The following is a 17,117-nucleotide window of genomic DNA, read 5'->3' as shown; positions in this document are numbered from 1 at the left end:
TTCCTGCCTTTGTATGATCTTGTTTAAAATTAGTCTCAATATTCCTTTAACATAGATGTTTGCCATTTAATATATTATACAAACAATGCTGGACTCTGAGAAAGAGAATAATAGATACTGGTTCAGTATAAAATACTGTTTTCTTCAGATTATGCAATAGTACACAATTGAAAGCTAAACTTATTTTTAAAATGTCAGTGTTAATTATAGGTTTCAGAGTAGCAGCTGTGTTAGTCTGTATTTGCAAAAAGAAAAGGAGGATTTGCGGCACCTTAGGGACTAACAAATCTATTTGAGCATAAGCTTTCGTGAGCTACAGCTCACTTCAAAGCTTATGCTCAAATAGATTTGTTAGTCTCTAAGGTGCCACAAGTACTCCTTTTCTTTTAGTGTTAATTATATAGATAAAGTATATAATGAAAATACGTATTTCCAATGTATAATATTCAAGCTTAAAAAAATACAAGTATACAGTACCAATATAAAGCATTCTACCTCACTGAATCAATTTATTCTTCTTGGGCCCATTAGTATTTTCCTATAGTTTAGTATTCTCCTATGGTTTTCCTTTGAGACCAGCTTTACTTCATGATGTAAATCAATGTAAATCAACATTGCTTTATTTCTTATTGTTAATAGAAAATGGATCAGAGTCAGTTTGATAACTGTGTGACCTAAATTTCTTGGTTTTATTCTTAATCATCATGCTATTCATTACACTGTTGTTCTTTGCTTCAAGTAATAAATTATTAAAGCACAGCACAGATTCTCAATTTCCAATAGACATAATTACAGTTCCATAAATATTAATAGAAACTGTTTAAATGTGAACTGTCCAAAAAAAAGTGGAAGCTTCATCATGTATGTTACACACTAAGATATGAAAGACATTGAAATAATGTAACAGACATTGGAGAGAGTTGAATTGTGCAGTTTTTAGAGATTTTTGTGCTAAAGATGAAGATTGAACTGAAAATCGGATTGTTTTTTAATAAAATGAGCAAATATTTAAACAATTGATGAAATTGGGTGGGTGGGGGGAGTGTAGGTGCATATCTGAGGAATGATTCTGGCCATGTATGTATATTAACAGTAATTAAATTTAAAGCAGTCAGATCCCTTTGGGAAATGGGTACCAGTATGGTAGTAGTTTGTTTTTCCCTGAACTAATTCTCAGATGACACAGAAGCCAAGTAAAGTTAGGCAACATTTCATTGTTAGTACTGGCAAGATGCTCCAACTGAGATCAGAATATCCTTGTGGTAGGCACTATACTGATACATTGTAAAAGATGTACACCTGAAATACTCCCTGCCCCAAAGCATTTATAATCCAAATACACAGCACAGACAAAGTATGAGCGAAAGGAAGGATTATCCATTTTACAGAGGCTGTCTGAGGCACAGATAGAGTAGATGACTTGCTGAAGGTCAGATGGGAAGAATATGGTAGAGCTGGGAATTGAATACTATCTTGGGAGTCCCAGTCCAGTGTCTTAACTACAACACCATCCTTTCTGTCCCTCAGAGTGCAAGGCAGGTGAAGTAATTCATCAAAGAGAGCTGATAGGTAATCTAATAATATCTTGGTGATATAGATGTTTATTACAAAGTAGTGCAGACCCTTTGGCCCTTCCAAACTGTTTATAATCCAGTTACCCAACAAAGCATGTTAGTTTAACATAAGCGGAGAAACTTGTATTCTAAGAGAACAGAGCCAATGACAAGACCTTGATTTTCCTGGAAATCTTTACATCCTGTGTCACGCACACAAAGCACGCTCTTGTATGTCAGAGTCATCTGTAAGCAGCTTTGGAAATTTCTGATTGAAGATGAGTAAAACAGTGAACTTGGTCACTTTTTCCACTCGCTGCTGAATCAAGCAAGACCAGATCAGAAAAACAGAGCACCTGTCAGGAGGAAGAAGGCTGGTAGGAAATGGGTGTGCATGCACATAGGGTTTTGGTAGTCTGTTGAGAGGATGGGACCTGCACCTCTTCCAGATATCTTTCCTATTGCTCTTTCCTTGACACTTGACATCCACTTGCCACCCACCTAAACCTCTGCTGACTAGTTTTTACCTGACCACAATATTCCTTAACCATCCTCACTTTCCACACCCACCACAGCCATAGTCTTGTTCCCCAGCCAGCCCCCTTCCAGCCACCATGCTCTAAACCAGGGGTTCTCAAATGTCTTTGCATGGTGATCTCCCCCTCCCTCCCCGACAACAAAAATTACTACTCTACCCCATGAGAGGGAACCGAAGACAATGCTACAGCCTGAGCCCTGCCACCCCAGGTGGGGGTGGCCAAAGCCTGAGCCCCACCATCCTGGGTAGGGGAGCCGAAGCCCCAGGGTGTCAGTCCCAGGTGGGGGGGCCTGTAACCTGAGCCCTGCCACTCAGGGCTGAAGCTCTTGGGCTTTGGCCCCAGGCAGTGGGGCTCCAGCTTCGGCCCTGGGTCCCAGCAAGTTTAACGCTAGCCCTGGTGACCCCATTAAAACAGGGTCTCGACCCACAGTTTGAGACCCGCTGCTTTAGACTTCTAAACGGTCTCCTTGTATCTCCGACTGTTGTCCATATTATAACCCTCACAGAGGGCAAAGCCTATCCAGATGAGCAGCATCTATTTAGCGTGTGAGTTTATGGACCAAAATTCCCCAAAGGGGATTGCAAAACCACACAATGTCCTAATTTTATGGTTTGGGTTTTTTTCCTATCCTACTTGGATCAAAAGTGAGCAAAAGATTCCAGTAATTATCAATGTGCTTCTGTATAAAAACTTCTAATCGTGTAACTGAAAGATTTACTAAATTGATGTGGGATTACAAAAAAAAACCTTGTCTGAACCCAGTTTATCCAGAATTTGTGTGTCCTCCACCTTGTATAGAAACAAATTTTGTTTGTACTAAGCATTTCAAATATCACCTGAAAAATTCTGATGATCAGGTTTACATGTATTGTAGAAAAGGGACATGTGAAGGAGTTTTTGAGGATGACCAACTGGAGACTTTTGGTTTAGACAAAAAGGTCTCATATTGTAGAACATTCTGATTGAAATTTTTGCCTCAAAGGGGGGAGAGGGGGAAGGCAAGCACGCTTACCTGCAGTGCTGAAATCAAAGTTTTAGATGGCTTGTGTTCCAGGTGTTTACCCGATGTGGTGTATCTGTTGGGTATGCAGTAGCTTAGTTTTAGACCTGGCATGTATCTTTACACATTTGGGAGAATTATGTCATTGTGCATGAATAGTCTGTTGGGCAGTGTTGAAACAAAACATCCATTATCTAATTATCTAATGCTAAGCAATTAGATGTACTATTTCGACAGGAGCAGTTTTACAAATGACGAAAAGTTGTCAATCAAAATGCTAAGGACCTAGAAACGAGCAAATGTACTAGAAGATGTATTTTAGTTTTTTTTATTATTTTCTCAAGTGCTAGCTTTTCCAGAAAAAAGAGAAAAGGGGGACTTTTTATGTAGCGCTCTCTGGAAAATTCTGAGTCAAATAGCCTCAACCTCCATTTTGCTGAGTAAGAGAGATGATATGACTGCTGGTGAGGGAACGAAAAATTTCTGAGTTCTAAAAACTGCTCTTACATTCTCCTATTATGGCAAGTTATTTAACCTTTCTGCCTCAATTTTCCCAATTTAAAATTCAGATAATACTTAGATGCCTCACAGGAGTGTTATGAGGATTGAGTAACTGGTTTTAAAGTATTCTGAAGAAGAAAATCAATATTTAAATGCTAAATAGAGCTGGACAGAAAATAGGGGGAGGGAATGGGATATTTGTCATTTTCCTGTTTGTTTCTAGTTAACATATGTCAAGATGAATTTCCATCTGACCAGCCTAAGTGTCTGTCTGCTATTTTTAATTGGAATGCAAACAAAACTAAAGGGCCAAATTCAGATTTTGAGTAACTAGGTATCTGTCCAGTCCACCCAATGGAAGTTGGGCCCACCTATTCCAAAGCTAATTTCATAATTCATAGTATTAGAGTCGTTAACCCACTAATAGCAGAAATTCAAAATAGCTATTACAGAAGCAACAATAGTTAATCTAGTTGTGATCATGAATTTTTAAGAACAGGGCAGTTACTTCATACTGTTTTTTTGTTTGTTTGTTTGTTTTTTTTACCAGAAAGAGTTTTATTGCAGTCTGTATTTTTCTTTTATTGCATTAGCAGAGAACATTGTGAACTTGACTGAGGAAATTAAATTTTAAAAGAGCTACATTAATGGCCTGACTTAAACCTACTAAAGTAAGGAAATTCAGAGTTAAGGACAAAAAGCTCTTTTCCCAGAAGAACTTCAGATCTAGGCTTTATTTTCTTCCAGCCTTAATTCAATCTGTTGTGTCCAAATGCTGCAGCTCATACGGCATCTGAGTACCCATTGCAGTGTTATGGAGCACCAGGGATAGATGTCTGTATGGCCAAATTTTATTTTATTTTGTGGGCTTATGTAAGGCCCATAGTTTTTTTTGTATCTCATTCTGCTTTGCCTAACATGTAGCACATGTGGGATGTTTCCATGGCAGTCAGCTATTGTTTGAAGGCCAGATTCTGATCTCATTCACATCAGCTGAAATCCAAAATAACCCTCCATTTCTTCTAGCATAATGTATTCAGAGATAAAAATCTGGTCAAGTATTTTTTTTATCAGTAACATTAGCAATTATATTATTGTCACTATCCAAAGTCTATTGAAATCAGCAGTTCAAGTCTCTAGATGTACATTTTTGGATTTCAGATGGACTTTGGTGGTATTACTAAATTCAGGATCAACAAAATACATCTAGAAAATAAATGATCTATTTGCAAAATCTGAAAAGGTTGATTGTGTATTCCATGTGCTCATGATATTAGTTTTTGTGAACCTGTTTAGCAGTTCTATTGTGAGGAGTCTTACCACACTGTAATAAGAAAAGGAGTACTTGTGGCACCTTAGAGACTAACCAATTTATTTGAGCATGAGCTTTCGTGAGCTACAGCTCACTTCATCGGATGCATACCGTGGAAACTGCAGCAGACTTTATATATACACAGAGAATATGAAACAATACCTCCTCCCACCCCACTGTCCTGCTGGTAATAGCTTATCTAAAGTGATCATCAGATGGGCCATTTCCAGCACAAATCCAGGTTTTCTCACCCTCCACCCCCCCACACACAAATTCACTCTCCTGCTGGTGATAGCCCATCCAAAGTGACAACTCTTTACACAATGTGCATGATAATCAAGTTGGGCTATTTCCTGCACAAATCCAGGTTTTCTCACATCCCCCCCACCCCCATACACACACAAACTCACTCTCCTGCTGGTAATAGCTCATCCAAACTGACCACTCTCCAAGTTTAAATCCAAGTTAAACCAGAACATCTGGGGGGGGGGGGTAGGAAAAAACAAGAGGAAACAGGCTACCTTGCATAATGACTTAGCCACTCCCAGTCTCTATTTAAGCCTAAATTAATAGTATCCAATTTGCAAATGAATTCCAATTCAGCAGTTTCTCGCTGGAGTCTGGATTTGAAGTTTTTTTGTTTTAAGATAGCAACCTTCATGTCTGTGATTGTGTGACCAGAGAGATTGAAGTGTTCTCCGACTGGTTTATGAATGTTATAATTCTTGACATCTGATTTGTGTCCATTTATTCTTTTACGTAGAGACTGTCCAGTTTGACCAATGTACATGGCAGGGGGGCATTGCTGGCACATGATGGCATATATCGCATTGGTGGATGTGCAGGTGAACGAGCCTCTGATAGTGTGGCTGATGTTATTAGGCCCTGTAATGGTGTCCCCTGAATAGATATGTGGGCACAATTGGCAACTGGCTTTGTTGCAAGGATAAGTTCCTGGGTTAGTGGTTCTGTTGTGTGGTATGTGGTTGTTGGTGAGTATTTGCTTCAGGTTGCGGGGCTGTCTGTAATAGTTTTGCATGTGCTGTGATAGCCTGTGGCCAAATATTATATATGCAGACCCCATCATTAGTCTGTCTACAGCACATGCAGCATCAGGAACACAGTGCTGCTCAGAGGCAGAGCTAGTTGGTTCATTGTGGGCTTAGGTGGTAGCTTATGTGGTTGGCTCTCACTAGGGTTATTCCCAGAGCCCCTGACTAACTCAAAGTCTCAGCAGAGAGAGAACCCAATCATTCAAATGGCAATGTGTGTGGGAGGGAGGGAGAAGAATTTTTCATAATTTACTTTATGGCATACTCTTTTTGACAGTGTATTGTCTCTTAGCACATAATACATTCAGCCTGGACACTATTTTTGACAATCCTGTTAAATCTTTGTACAGTACAAGTTAAGAATAGAAGGGGCAACTTATACAGCAGTCACTGTTTTAATGTACACTGAAAATATTTCAGAGTATTATTATTTCAGTTTATTCAGGATCTGTTCAGCTGGTTTATGCAGTTAAATGTCTAGAGAGCAAGAATAGGATTCAAATGGCTACAGTAAGCCCTGGTCTACATGAGGGGGGAGGGGAGGGGGAAGAGAGTCGATGTAAGGTCTGCAACTTCAGCTATGAGAATAGCATGGCTGAAGTCGACATACCTAGATTGACTTACCGTGGTGTCTTCACGCCAGTGAGTCAACTGCCGCTGCTCCCCCATCGACTCTGCTTGCACCTTTCGCGGCACTGGAGTTCCAGAGTCGACGGGAGAGCACTTAGGGATCTATTTATCATGTCTAGACTAGACGTGATAAATCGACCCCCGATATATTGATCACTATCCGCCGATCCGGCGGGTAGTGTAGACCTACCCGAAGGTTCACATAGGTTGCTGCATGTAAAAATGAATTATGTGCTGAGGGTCTGCCTAGGAAAAAATGTCACTTTGCTCACTTCAGTTTCCAAGAAATTTAGAGCAGCTAAGTAGTAGTACATGGTTAGTTTTAGTGATCCTGGAACAAAAATGAGGACAGCAATGAAACTCTTAGTCAATTTTTAGCGCAAGGAGCAGGGGCAAAAGGAGATGAGGGTGGATCACTTCAGTAAGAGTTCTTCTGTATTGCACAATATATCCCTCTGCACTGGCAAGCTGGATATACACCTTAGTCTTTCAAGAGACTGTATCAGATATTAACTTGATGTTAGACCTTGATTTTAATTCAGTGGAACCATGAAGTATCTAATCCCAAAGGGGTAGAGAATGGGGCAAGCACAGATTTCATTAAAGCAAAGAATGTGAGCTGATTTTTAAGTGAAGCGCACAAATGAAAATGGCACCGTCTTCCCAAACTTATTTAGTTGATGAAATCAGGATTTACGTAGACACTGATATTGGCTGCAATACCAGAGTAGTATTTTCAGAAGGGCAAATGTTAATTTACCTTTTTATTTATGTTTGTGCAATAGGCTAGGCATCCGCTTTCTCTCCATTTTAAATGGCACACACACAAGTCATCTTGGACCATCTAGTTTTATAAAAATAGGCAACCTATGAAAATAAACCTTTTTAAAACAAACTTTATTTACTGTGGCAGGGGCAAAGAGAACCATACTTGTGTGAGTTCCTGACTCTAGTATTCTAATGTATTCATGCAATACAGGACCTTGTATTCCTTAACTACACTGTTTTTGCAGTTTCAGATTCCCAATGCCGTAAACCAGGAAGTGTTTAGTGACCCATCAGTCCCACATTCTGTGTAATGAATTAGATTTTCCTGATCTTCTCATGTGCTATTCTAGATTCTTTTATTTTACTGTTGCCCAAAAGCCTGTATTAGCAGGATCAGAGGATGTGCTGGGGTGCTGATAGCTTCATCTCATGCGTTTGACTGTATGGAGGCACTTTTCTTGCACTTTGTTTGAAGCCAACCTTTTCCTCTTTTATAGAAGAATTCTGCAAGATGTGTGTGTTCGACTTCGCTCAGTTACCTCCTTTATATTCAGACCACTTGCTCAGTCATTTGATATGTGTTATCCCCAGAGATCAGAGTGAGACCTGACCTTTCTACAGTTAGGGTACAATGCAAGACTTTTTGTGCAAGCCTTTCCACATTAACAATGGTGGTAGAAGGAGGCCTTGATGTTTCTCATGGAAGACAGCTATGAAAAAGGATTTAATTCAGGAAAGTAACACAAGATGCAAGAGTTGCAGAATGGGGATAGAACGGATGCTAATATCAAGTGTGTGTATATGTATGTCTTCTAGTTACTACAGTGATCAGTGCTTTAGAAATGTGCATATTGAATAAAACAGCCTCCCCACATCCAAGTATGCAGTCAATGGTTGGTAAGATACAGTGTTTTCATAGGTGGTGGATCTCCCAGCTATGTTGAAATCTTTTCTGATCTCCTTTTGAAAATGCAAGTATGTGCACTGGGTTTCATAAATTAACCCAGTGTTTTGTGTAAAACACCAATTCAGTCAGCTCTGATAAGCGTGACTGAATTGGCACACCTGGAGTTACTGTGCTTCATTTGTTGTCTCTGTAAAATCAAATTGTTCTTGTTCCTGGTAAAATGACATAACATTTTGCAGTTCAGTGCCAAAAATTACAACATTATCAGTAAGGCATCTTGTATCAAAATCTGTGTTAAATTATTCTTGAGCTGCATGAAGAAAAGGGCACCCGTTGCTCCATATTTCTCTTTGAGATTACAGGAAGTTAAATAGGTTGCTATCCCTGTGCCAAACAGGGCTTTCATACAGGATGTTTGATACAATACCTATCTGTCACTGATTCTGATATAGTATTAAAATGTAAAAAGGGGGACTGAAGGAGATCCTAAGAACAGTTAATTGACTCAGAGAGAGGTTTTTCCTTTTAATGGAGTTCCTCTGGATTCATACTGGTGCAACTGAGATTAGAATCTCTTACATACTTGCAAGAATGGGGAAGTGGAACCTGTCAAGGTCAGGGAGTCCATGTGATTGGTAGGACCAGGGGAGGGAACTGGTTAAAAATCAAGTCATAGTTCAAGTATAAAGTTTATATTCGCCAGTTTTGGCCTGTTACGGAGAGATTGTCAAAGGCACAAATGGGAGTTAGATGCCAAATCCGACTGACTTTTCATGGGAGTGGGGCATCTTGACTGCCCCTTTTCCTTTTTGAAAATCTGCCCTTCAAGGATTTTGTTCAGCACTGGGTTTGTATATGTATAGCAGATAGGGTAAAAATAATGTATATAGTGCATCAGAGTAGAAGACAACTAATTAACTGCTTCCTCACTAGAAATGAAATGGAGTTGCTGGTGAGGCAAACTCTCCAGCTGAAAATGGCCTTAAATTAGGCCTTACATTTCTATGTATTTTAGTTTTCCAACTTTTAATGAGGGTGCTGTGATGGTTAGCTTATTAACATTTGTAAGTTGCTCTGGGAATCTCAGACAGAAGGTGGGAGGCTAGTACAAAAATATTACTTTGGTTAACGTTTCCGCAAACTGTCGTCATCAAACCCATTATATTGACATACCTGTATGGGTTTTTTTCCTTTTATTTGGATTTTCTCCAGTTGTTGAATTACACAGCAGAAATTTAAATTGTGTGTAGTCATTTGTGTGTGTTACAGTACACGCAGTCCTTCTTCATTAATAGGTGCTGGAAAGCTTTAAAATCATGGATTATAGTCTGCTGCTGGGGGTCCATGTATTGGACAGTATCACAAAAGAGAAGGATGGGGAGAGTTCCCAGAATGCATCTGATGCCAAACGTCCTGGGGGACAGAAAGTTCTCTATTCTACAGCCATGGAATCCATACAGGGTCCTGGAAAGTCTGGGGAATCTGTCACCACTGAAGCTACAAATACGTAAGTCCCCAAAATCTGTTAAAAATTGATTGGGAATTTCTAAATTTTTATTTCTGCAAACTGTTTTACGTTGTATTAAATCTAACTCTGGCTAGCTTCCCGTCCAGGAAGGCGCTACGTAGGAGTGATTGAAGGATTAAGCTAAATGCTTTCTTAAAAAACATTCCAAGCTTGCATACCAAGGTTCACTGGAGACCAGGAAATAAAAACTTTGATTCAGTTTATTTATCTTTAAATACATGATAGCAATTGCAGTTCTAATTTAGAACAATTTATCGGCACGTAGTGAACTCACTTGTAATGACTTTCATTATATATCTTTTATAAGACCTCAACACATAATCTCTGTTTAACTGTAAACAGTGTCAGCACTGTGAGCAAAGCGATTATTGATATTGATTATATTGATATTTCTGTAGTGCCTGTCATCCCAAAGAAATGTACTCACTACATACACAGGAATTGCTTCACCAACTGTTGAAGTGCAGCCACTGCTGAGGTGGAACAAGACAGATATTTTAACAGGTTACAGAAACACCACACTACAGTTTAGAACATATTACTCTCCTCTTCCTATCTAACTGAAGCTGCAGAGGAATTTTAGATAGGCAGATTGTAATTATCCAGGCTGGAATTCAGCCAGGACATCGATGTTAAGACTCCTTCACTTACAAATAGTGCCATGGAATTTTTAATAACCATGGTGATCAGCACCTCTGCTTTATATCACATTCAAAAGACAATACTTCTGTCACCTTAATGTCTGACAACAGGCTGTGACATGCAGAGAATTTTAAGGTTGTGACAGATACATTTTACAGAAAGGGGTGAAACATTTCAACTTTTGTCATTCCAAGAATCAAGGGCTCCTCAAATTATTCTATCCTTGATGTATGTTCCGTGCTAATAAGAGAGTTACAGTCAGCATTCTTATTCTGTGTAATCAATCCTTGATATAACAGAGACTTAATTTCACATTGAAAAGGGCTTACTGTCCGTTAACCAGGGAGTTATGCAGGTAAATACCATTAATGCTAATGAAGCATGGGTTTAAACTTACAACAAATTAATGGGAGGATAATACTGTTCTGTTCCCAGCTTTGCCACTGGACTGCTGGGTGACCTTGGAGAAGTCACTTTACCTTCCAGTGCGGCAGTTTCCCCATATGAAAGTGAGGATAATAATACTGACCTCCTTGTGTAAAGCACATTGAGATCTGCTGACAAAAAGTGCTATATAAGAGCTAGGCATTATTATTATTATTTATTCACAACTTCAAATGTTTGAAGCACGAGAATATAAGTTGAGACAAAGAGCTGAATTGTGCCCAGGGTGTACAATATTACACTCTCATTTGCATCCAAGAATGAGCCGAGTTATACTGAACCAATGCTCAAGCATGGTGGTGGGGACTTTGTGTTATTGGAAGTGTTCTGTTTTCAATGAGTCTTAAAGCATAGGATCATCAAAAATCCTCTGGCATTATTTACATGAGTAGGGATGTTGGGTAAAATTTTAAGTGCCCAGAAGACTTAGAAACCTAGGCCCCATTGAAAGTCAATTGAATGTTGGCTTCTAAGGCCTTGTCTACACTACACAGTTTTTTGTCCACAAAAGTAAGCTTTTGTCGACAAAACAGTGGAGTTGTACACAATGAAATGCTCAGTCCGTTCATGTCACTCTTTTGCTCTGCTGGCATAATAAACGAGAGGCGGAGGGCTTATGTCTGTGTAGTTAGGGCTATAGGCGCTGGCTTCTTCCTTTTCCCCGGGGGTGCTCAACCCCTGCTCAGTCCCAGGCCTGCCCCTGCTCCACCTCTTCCCCCAAATCTCCGCCCCGCCCTGCCTCTTCCTGCCCAGTTCCGCCCACTCCCCCGAGCGCGCCCCATCCCTGCTCCTCCCCTCCTCCCCTAGCAACTCCTGCATGCTGCAGAACAGCTGATCGTAGCGGGTGGGAGGTACTGGGAGGGAGAGGGAGGAGTTGATCAGCAGGACCACCGGCGGGTGTTAAGTGAACATTAATTTTTTTTCCGCAGATGCTCCAATGCTGGAGCTCCCACAGAGTCGGTGCCTATGGTTAGGGCAATGCAGTGTTTTGTGTAGACACTGCATTCCGTACACTGGCTGTTCTCCGCCATGAAATTGACAAGAAAGCCAGGCACCTAGAGCCCAGCTGCTCCCAGAGCTGGGGCAGCTGGACCCCACTCCTGGCTGGGAATGTTGGCTGTCTTGTGATTTTTCACGGCTCAGGAGCTGGATGGGGGAGCGGAGGTGGGACACAAGGGCAACTGGACCCCACTCCCCAAGGGCAAGAAGGCCCTGGGTGGCTTCACCCCGCCACCCCCCTGCTCCCAGTGAGGAGACAAGAAGCCCTGGGCAGCTTGCATTCAACAACTAGCCTTAATGCTGCTGATTTTTTTTAAAGTAAATGCAGTTCACCTTCTAAATAGTGACATTAAAAAGGTCTGATAAAATACAACATCTAATAAAATTATTTTGTTGTTGCCATTAGAATGGGAGGCATTCCAGCTAAAAGCCATAAAGGAGAAAAGCTGCTTCTATTTATGGGTATTATTGATATCCTACAGTCTTACAGGTAAGTGGCAGTTTAGAATGGAAATATTTTGCTGTATGTTAAGCCATTATCTTAATAAAGTATTCTGAGATGGCTGCAAAATGAGGGAATTTCACAACATGGGTTTTTTTTTTTTTAATTTATTTAATTGCTTAGGTTAATGAAGAAGCTAGAACATTCCTGGAAAGCACTTGTATATGATGGGGTAAGTTGCTTCTTAAATTATTAGCATTTTTCAGAATAAAATTCTGATTCTTGTTTAAGACAGCGAGCTATTACGTTTATAATCCACCCATCACTGTGGTATCTAGGCAATTAGATGTGATTTTGTTTCAGTATGTTTTTCCTTAATGATTTTAGTTATGTGATTTCTGACATATGTTCATCTTACTTTGCTGCTGATTGTTTAATTTTTTAAATAAAAGATAAAAAGAAAAACAGATACACATGCAAAGGTGACCAGAACATCCTTATAACTACACTGTACCAGGTTACACAAAACTATCCTCACAATACAACTAAAATGGGGATGGAGTAATCCATCCCCAAAACTAATTTAAAGTTAATTAAATACTCAAATTGTGCCCTGAATCAACATCAGTCCAGTTGCAAAGAATGTCACGCAGGGCAGAATTTGGCCCCAGGGTATTCAGTGGGCCCTTAGATGCACTGCCATGTTAAGTGCCCATCAGTGCTTGATTAAAGCATTCCAATAAGGAATTTAGTCGTTTTAGGGCACCCATGTTTGAATATTGAGCCTTCAGTTGAGATTTTTACCCAAAAAGGGAAATGACACATTTTTAAATATGAACAAGACTTTGTAAAATATGAATCGAATAAATTATAAAGGGGTATTTCTAAATTATCTTGAATGCTTAAAATAATTAGACCGATCTTTTGTCAAGATTACAGTGAAAGAAAATGGGTGGCAGAGGGGTGTAGTAATTACACAGTAACCTCTGAGAAGGTAAAATCCTAGATCTCCTTGCATGAATTCCCAAACAGGGCATGATATAACTTACCCAAAACGTGTCAGGTTTTTCTCTTGCACATATCATCTTGAATTGCATATGAAGAGTGTAACTTTAAGGTCTTTTCTGTCTTTTTAGGACACTGTTTCAGTCCACAGACCAAGTTTTTATGCAGACAGGTTTTTAAAGTTCATGAGTTCGAGGGTTTTCAAAAAAGTTCAAGGTAAGGGTTTGTCATTTTAAGCCCTTGGGATAACTTCATACTCTGTACTTTTGTAGTGTTTTACACTCCTGTAGAATAGTACCTTTCATTTAGGGGTCTCACATCACTTTACAAATACTAAGAGCCCAAACCCTTCTGATCATTGAAGCCAATAGGAGCTTTCCCTATATCTTTGGAATTAGGACATTTGTGATTTATTTTTAAATGTCAGGGACATTTAAAGCTAATAGGTAACACCCTATCCTGCAGCCCTTGTTCACATGAGTAGTCCCATTGACTTGAATGTATCTAAGTCACATAAATGAAGATTGAAGGATTGGGCCCTAAATCTGACAAATTTGGTAAGGATGGACCTTCTCCGATTCCTTTTCTGTTGTGCTTTAGGGTTTGAGAATCTGGAAAGATGGAGGTGTCTAAATTATTAAATTCTCTCCTCTTTGTGATTAAAATCCTATTTCAACTTTTTTTCTCTTCATTTCGCCTTTCTTTAATCATCTAACTCATTTCAAGATTAATGGGCACGTCACTAGAAGTTAGTTGGGCAGAAATGAGAAAGCACCACCAAAAGATTACAAAAATACTTCAATAAGGATACAAAGATCTGTGTAACCAGAGAGGGCCACCAGTAGTGCAGGCAGCAATGAAACTCTCTGCTGAATTAAATTTAAAATGTTGCTGGACGGTTTATTAACCACATTTATCACCTTCATCCCTACCCACTGAAATGGCACTAGATTCTCTGACTTAAAAGAGCAGGAGTATCTATAACATTCAAAAGTAAAAGATGTGAGAGCCCATTCCTCTCTAACCAGACAAGAAGTGAAACTAGGAAGACCTAGAAAGTTAGAGTAGAACAAATAACATTCCAGTAATTACCTTCCATTTGGGTGTGGGAAGCTGGTTTTCAGTAAAAGTTTTTGAGAAATAACTCAGATATTTTGTTTCTTGATTCCAAATTGTGCTGCATAAAGAGAAGAACAAATTAATATTGCCATAGTTCCACAGCCCTGCCAAATAGGGTACAGCAGGTCTTCAGGTTCCCAGTTTTCTCCTCCAGTTACTTGTGAGGCAGGGAGCTCAGTCACACTGTAAACCATGACTTCTCTGGACAGTCTTTTCCACAGGCCTCATCCGACCCTGCTCCCTGGAGTCTCAAATCTGAACCCCTGGGTAAGCGATTCCTCAGCCGTCCTGCATGGGGCTGGGTACCGACTCAAGCAGGCTTCCCAGGCCTACTGGTATCTGGGTTCCAACCCCGCTTCACAGAACCTCTTCTATCTCCTGTAGTCAAATACTAGCTGGGTTTTTATCCTGTTCAGGAGGTAGCTCCCTGATTACCCTCTGGCTCCGATTCTCCAAGCTTGTCCACTGCTCCTTTAAACACCTATTCCTTAAAGAGGCAATGTCATGAAACACGTTGGATGGTTCCAATCCCCACTGCTCCTTGAAGAGGATAGATCTCCCTGTTACACAAGCTAAAAAGACATATGCTATAATTATTTCCTAAGGCATATGTTGTTCCAAAGTTGCTACTAAGATCTTAAACCTAGATTCTCCCTAATTAGATCCTCACATGGATGACGCCTCTTGGACACCACCCCCCTGGGCCCTGCAAAGGGCTTTCCACATAGAGGAAAGGGTTGAGTAAACAGGATGATGCAGGAGAATCTTGGAGGAATCTCCTTATGGAGATTTACAAGCAAAAAGTGCCCTTCCACAACTTTTAACCCTGGAGGCAGGGCTTACTTTATGCCAGGACTGAGACCTGGCACCTCTAGGCTTAGCTGTTCATAGCCCCAACACCTTTAGACTTGCTATGTCAGTTATGAGAGTAAAAAAATTGCTTGAGTCCCCACACCTCTTTCATTACAAATTAAGCACTGCTTGGGAGGGACAGTCTGGCCCTTGGGTTATGCGTACTCAGTCTGGGTTGCTGGGTCATCAAAATTCAGAACATGATTTGTTAAGAAAAATTTTGCTGTCTGACCTCCATGTATTCAAATTTGGTTAAATTAATATAGATTCTATTAAACCCTTATTCCTGGTAAGCCATACTGAACATTGAGCCCATAAAATAATGCAGTCCTTGACTTTGATGATTTTCTAAGAATTCATTGAAATAATTTTTATATTAATGTATTACTATTACTGTACATTTGGTTTGAACTCAACATTAATTCTTGTACAATATTTATGCATTATGTTTGTAACCAAAAACAGGTTTCAATTAAGGTTTCGATTCGTTTTCAATTAAGATCTTTTGAAATTCTTCTACTCAGGGCTTCTGATTTTTTGGCTTTAACTAATAAACATTGATAAAATACCCCAAGAAAAAAAATTAGAGAGGTGTTTATCCAATAACCACCAGAAATGGTTACTTGTAACTAAGGGCTTGTCTACACAGAGCAGTAAGGCGAACTATGAGGCGTGTGATTTCTAAAGTGCTCTAATGTGTTGTGCGTTAATTGGTCCATGTAAACCCTCCTGGTGTGCACTAAAGGTTTCTCCGTATGCTATAACATGGTGCTCTTTGAAACAGCACTACATTAAAGTGCACAAGTGAACATTACAAAGAAATTATTCATTATAGTAGTATATGCTATAAAGTCTATCATATACATTGCTCATTACAGTATATGCAGAGAAAGCCCTGAAAATCTCCAATTTTTGGACATCTACATAAAACTCAAAATACACTAAAAATAAATCCAGAAATATGAAATTATTAAACCCCCAAAACAGAAGCCCTACATGTACTGCTTATTTGCTTCTTGCACTTCATTTAGCTTAGGCAGTGAAATTAAGCTGGTTCTTTTCAAGTTTCTGTTTTTAAGTACTGAAGGGCTTTTATAAAAAAAAAAACAAAAAAACCCCTTGAAATATTTTCAAAATGTAATTTCATGAAAACATTTCTCTTGTTAGGTTTTTTAATACTCATGTGGGTACACGTGATCGGAATCTAAATTTTGGGCCAGAGCTACAATATAATACCTGAATTTTCCTTTAAAATTATTCACTTCAAGACTGTGCTATATGTGAAAGAGAGCAACCAGGCCCCTCAGTTGGGTTTTATAAATAAATAGTTGATTTTTCTCTTCGCTGTCTTGCAACTCTAATGATATTTACTAATGTCCAAATCCAATCCATGCTAATAAGAAAGTTGAAAAGCATTTTTATAGGAGTGTGACAAGGTATACATGAAGAAGACTGGTCTTGCTGGTTGGGACTGGGATCATGTCTACCTTCTGCTTACACAATGCCTAGCCCAATAGGGCCCAATTTTTATCACTGCAGGTGGTTGTTACTATAACATAAGTAACCATTAGTAATACATAAAAGGGAAGGAGTAGTTGTATGGTTGAAGCACAGGAATTGGAATCAGAGTTCTACTCAGTCACAGACTTACTGTATGACCACGAGCAAGTAACTTAGCCTTCTGATACCTCATTAGTAAATGGGGGAAAAGGTACTTCCTCAGCACACAGGGGTCTTGGGATGTTTAGTTGATTCTGGTTTACAAAGTTCTCTGTAATCCTTAGAATGAGCTGAAGAAATGCAGAGAAGCAGTTGTTTGTTTTT

General features: G+C 39.5%; 1 protein-coding gene across 9 annotated transcripts in view; it reads left to right on the top strand.

Annotated features, from left to right (window-relative positions):
- Positions 1 to 17,117, top strand: part of PIP5K1B (phosphatidylinositol-4-phosphate 5-kinase type 1 beta) — a 166,721-nt gene that overhangs the window by 102,231 nt on the left and 47,373 nt on the right. For all 9 annotated transcript variants that reach the window (XM_073345202.1, XM_073345200.1, XM_073345199.1 and 6 more), the window contains 4 exons: positions 9,558 to 9,769; positions 12,282 to 12,365; positions 12,501 to 12,549; positions 13,454 to 13,538. In XM_073345202.1, coding sequence (XP_073201303.1) covers positions 9,558 to 9,769; positions 12,282 to 12,365; positions 12,501 to 12,549; positions 13,454 to 13,538 — 430 coding nt within the window. The remainder of the gene's footprint in view (positions 1 to 9,557; positions 9,770 to 12,281; positions 12,366 to 12,500; positions 12,550 to 13,453; positions 13,539 to 17,117) is intronic.

Source organism: Lepidochelys kempii, chromosome 5, assembly GCF_965140265.1.
Source record: "Lepidochelys kempii isolate rLepKem1 chromosome 5, rLepKem1.hap2, whole genome shotgun sequence".
In the NCBI taxonomy this organism is placed as follows: Eukaryota; Metazoa; Chordata; order Testudines; family Cheloniidae; genus Lepidochelys; species Lepidochelys kempii.
This window is presented reverse-complemented; position numbering and strand designations above follow the sequence as displayed.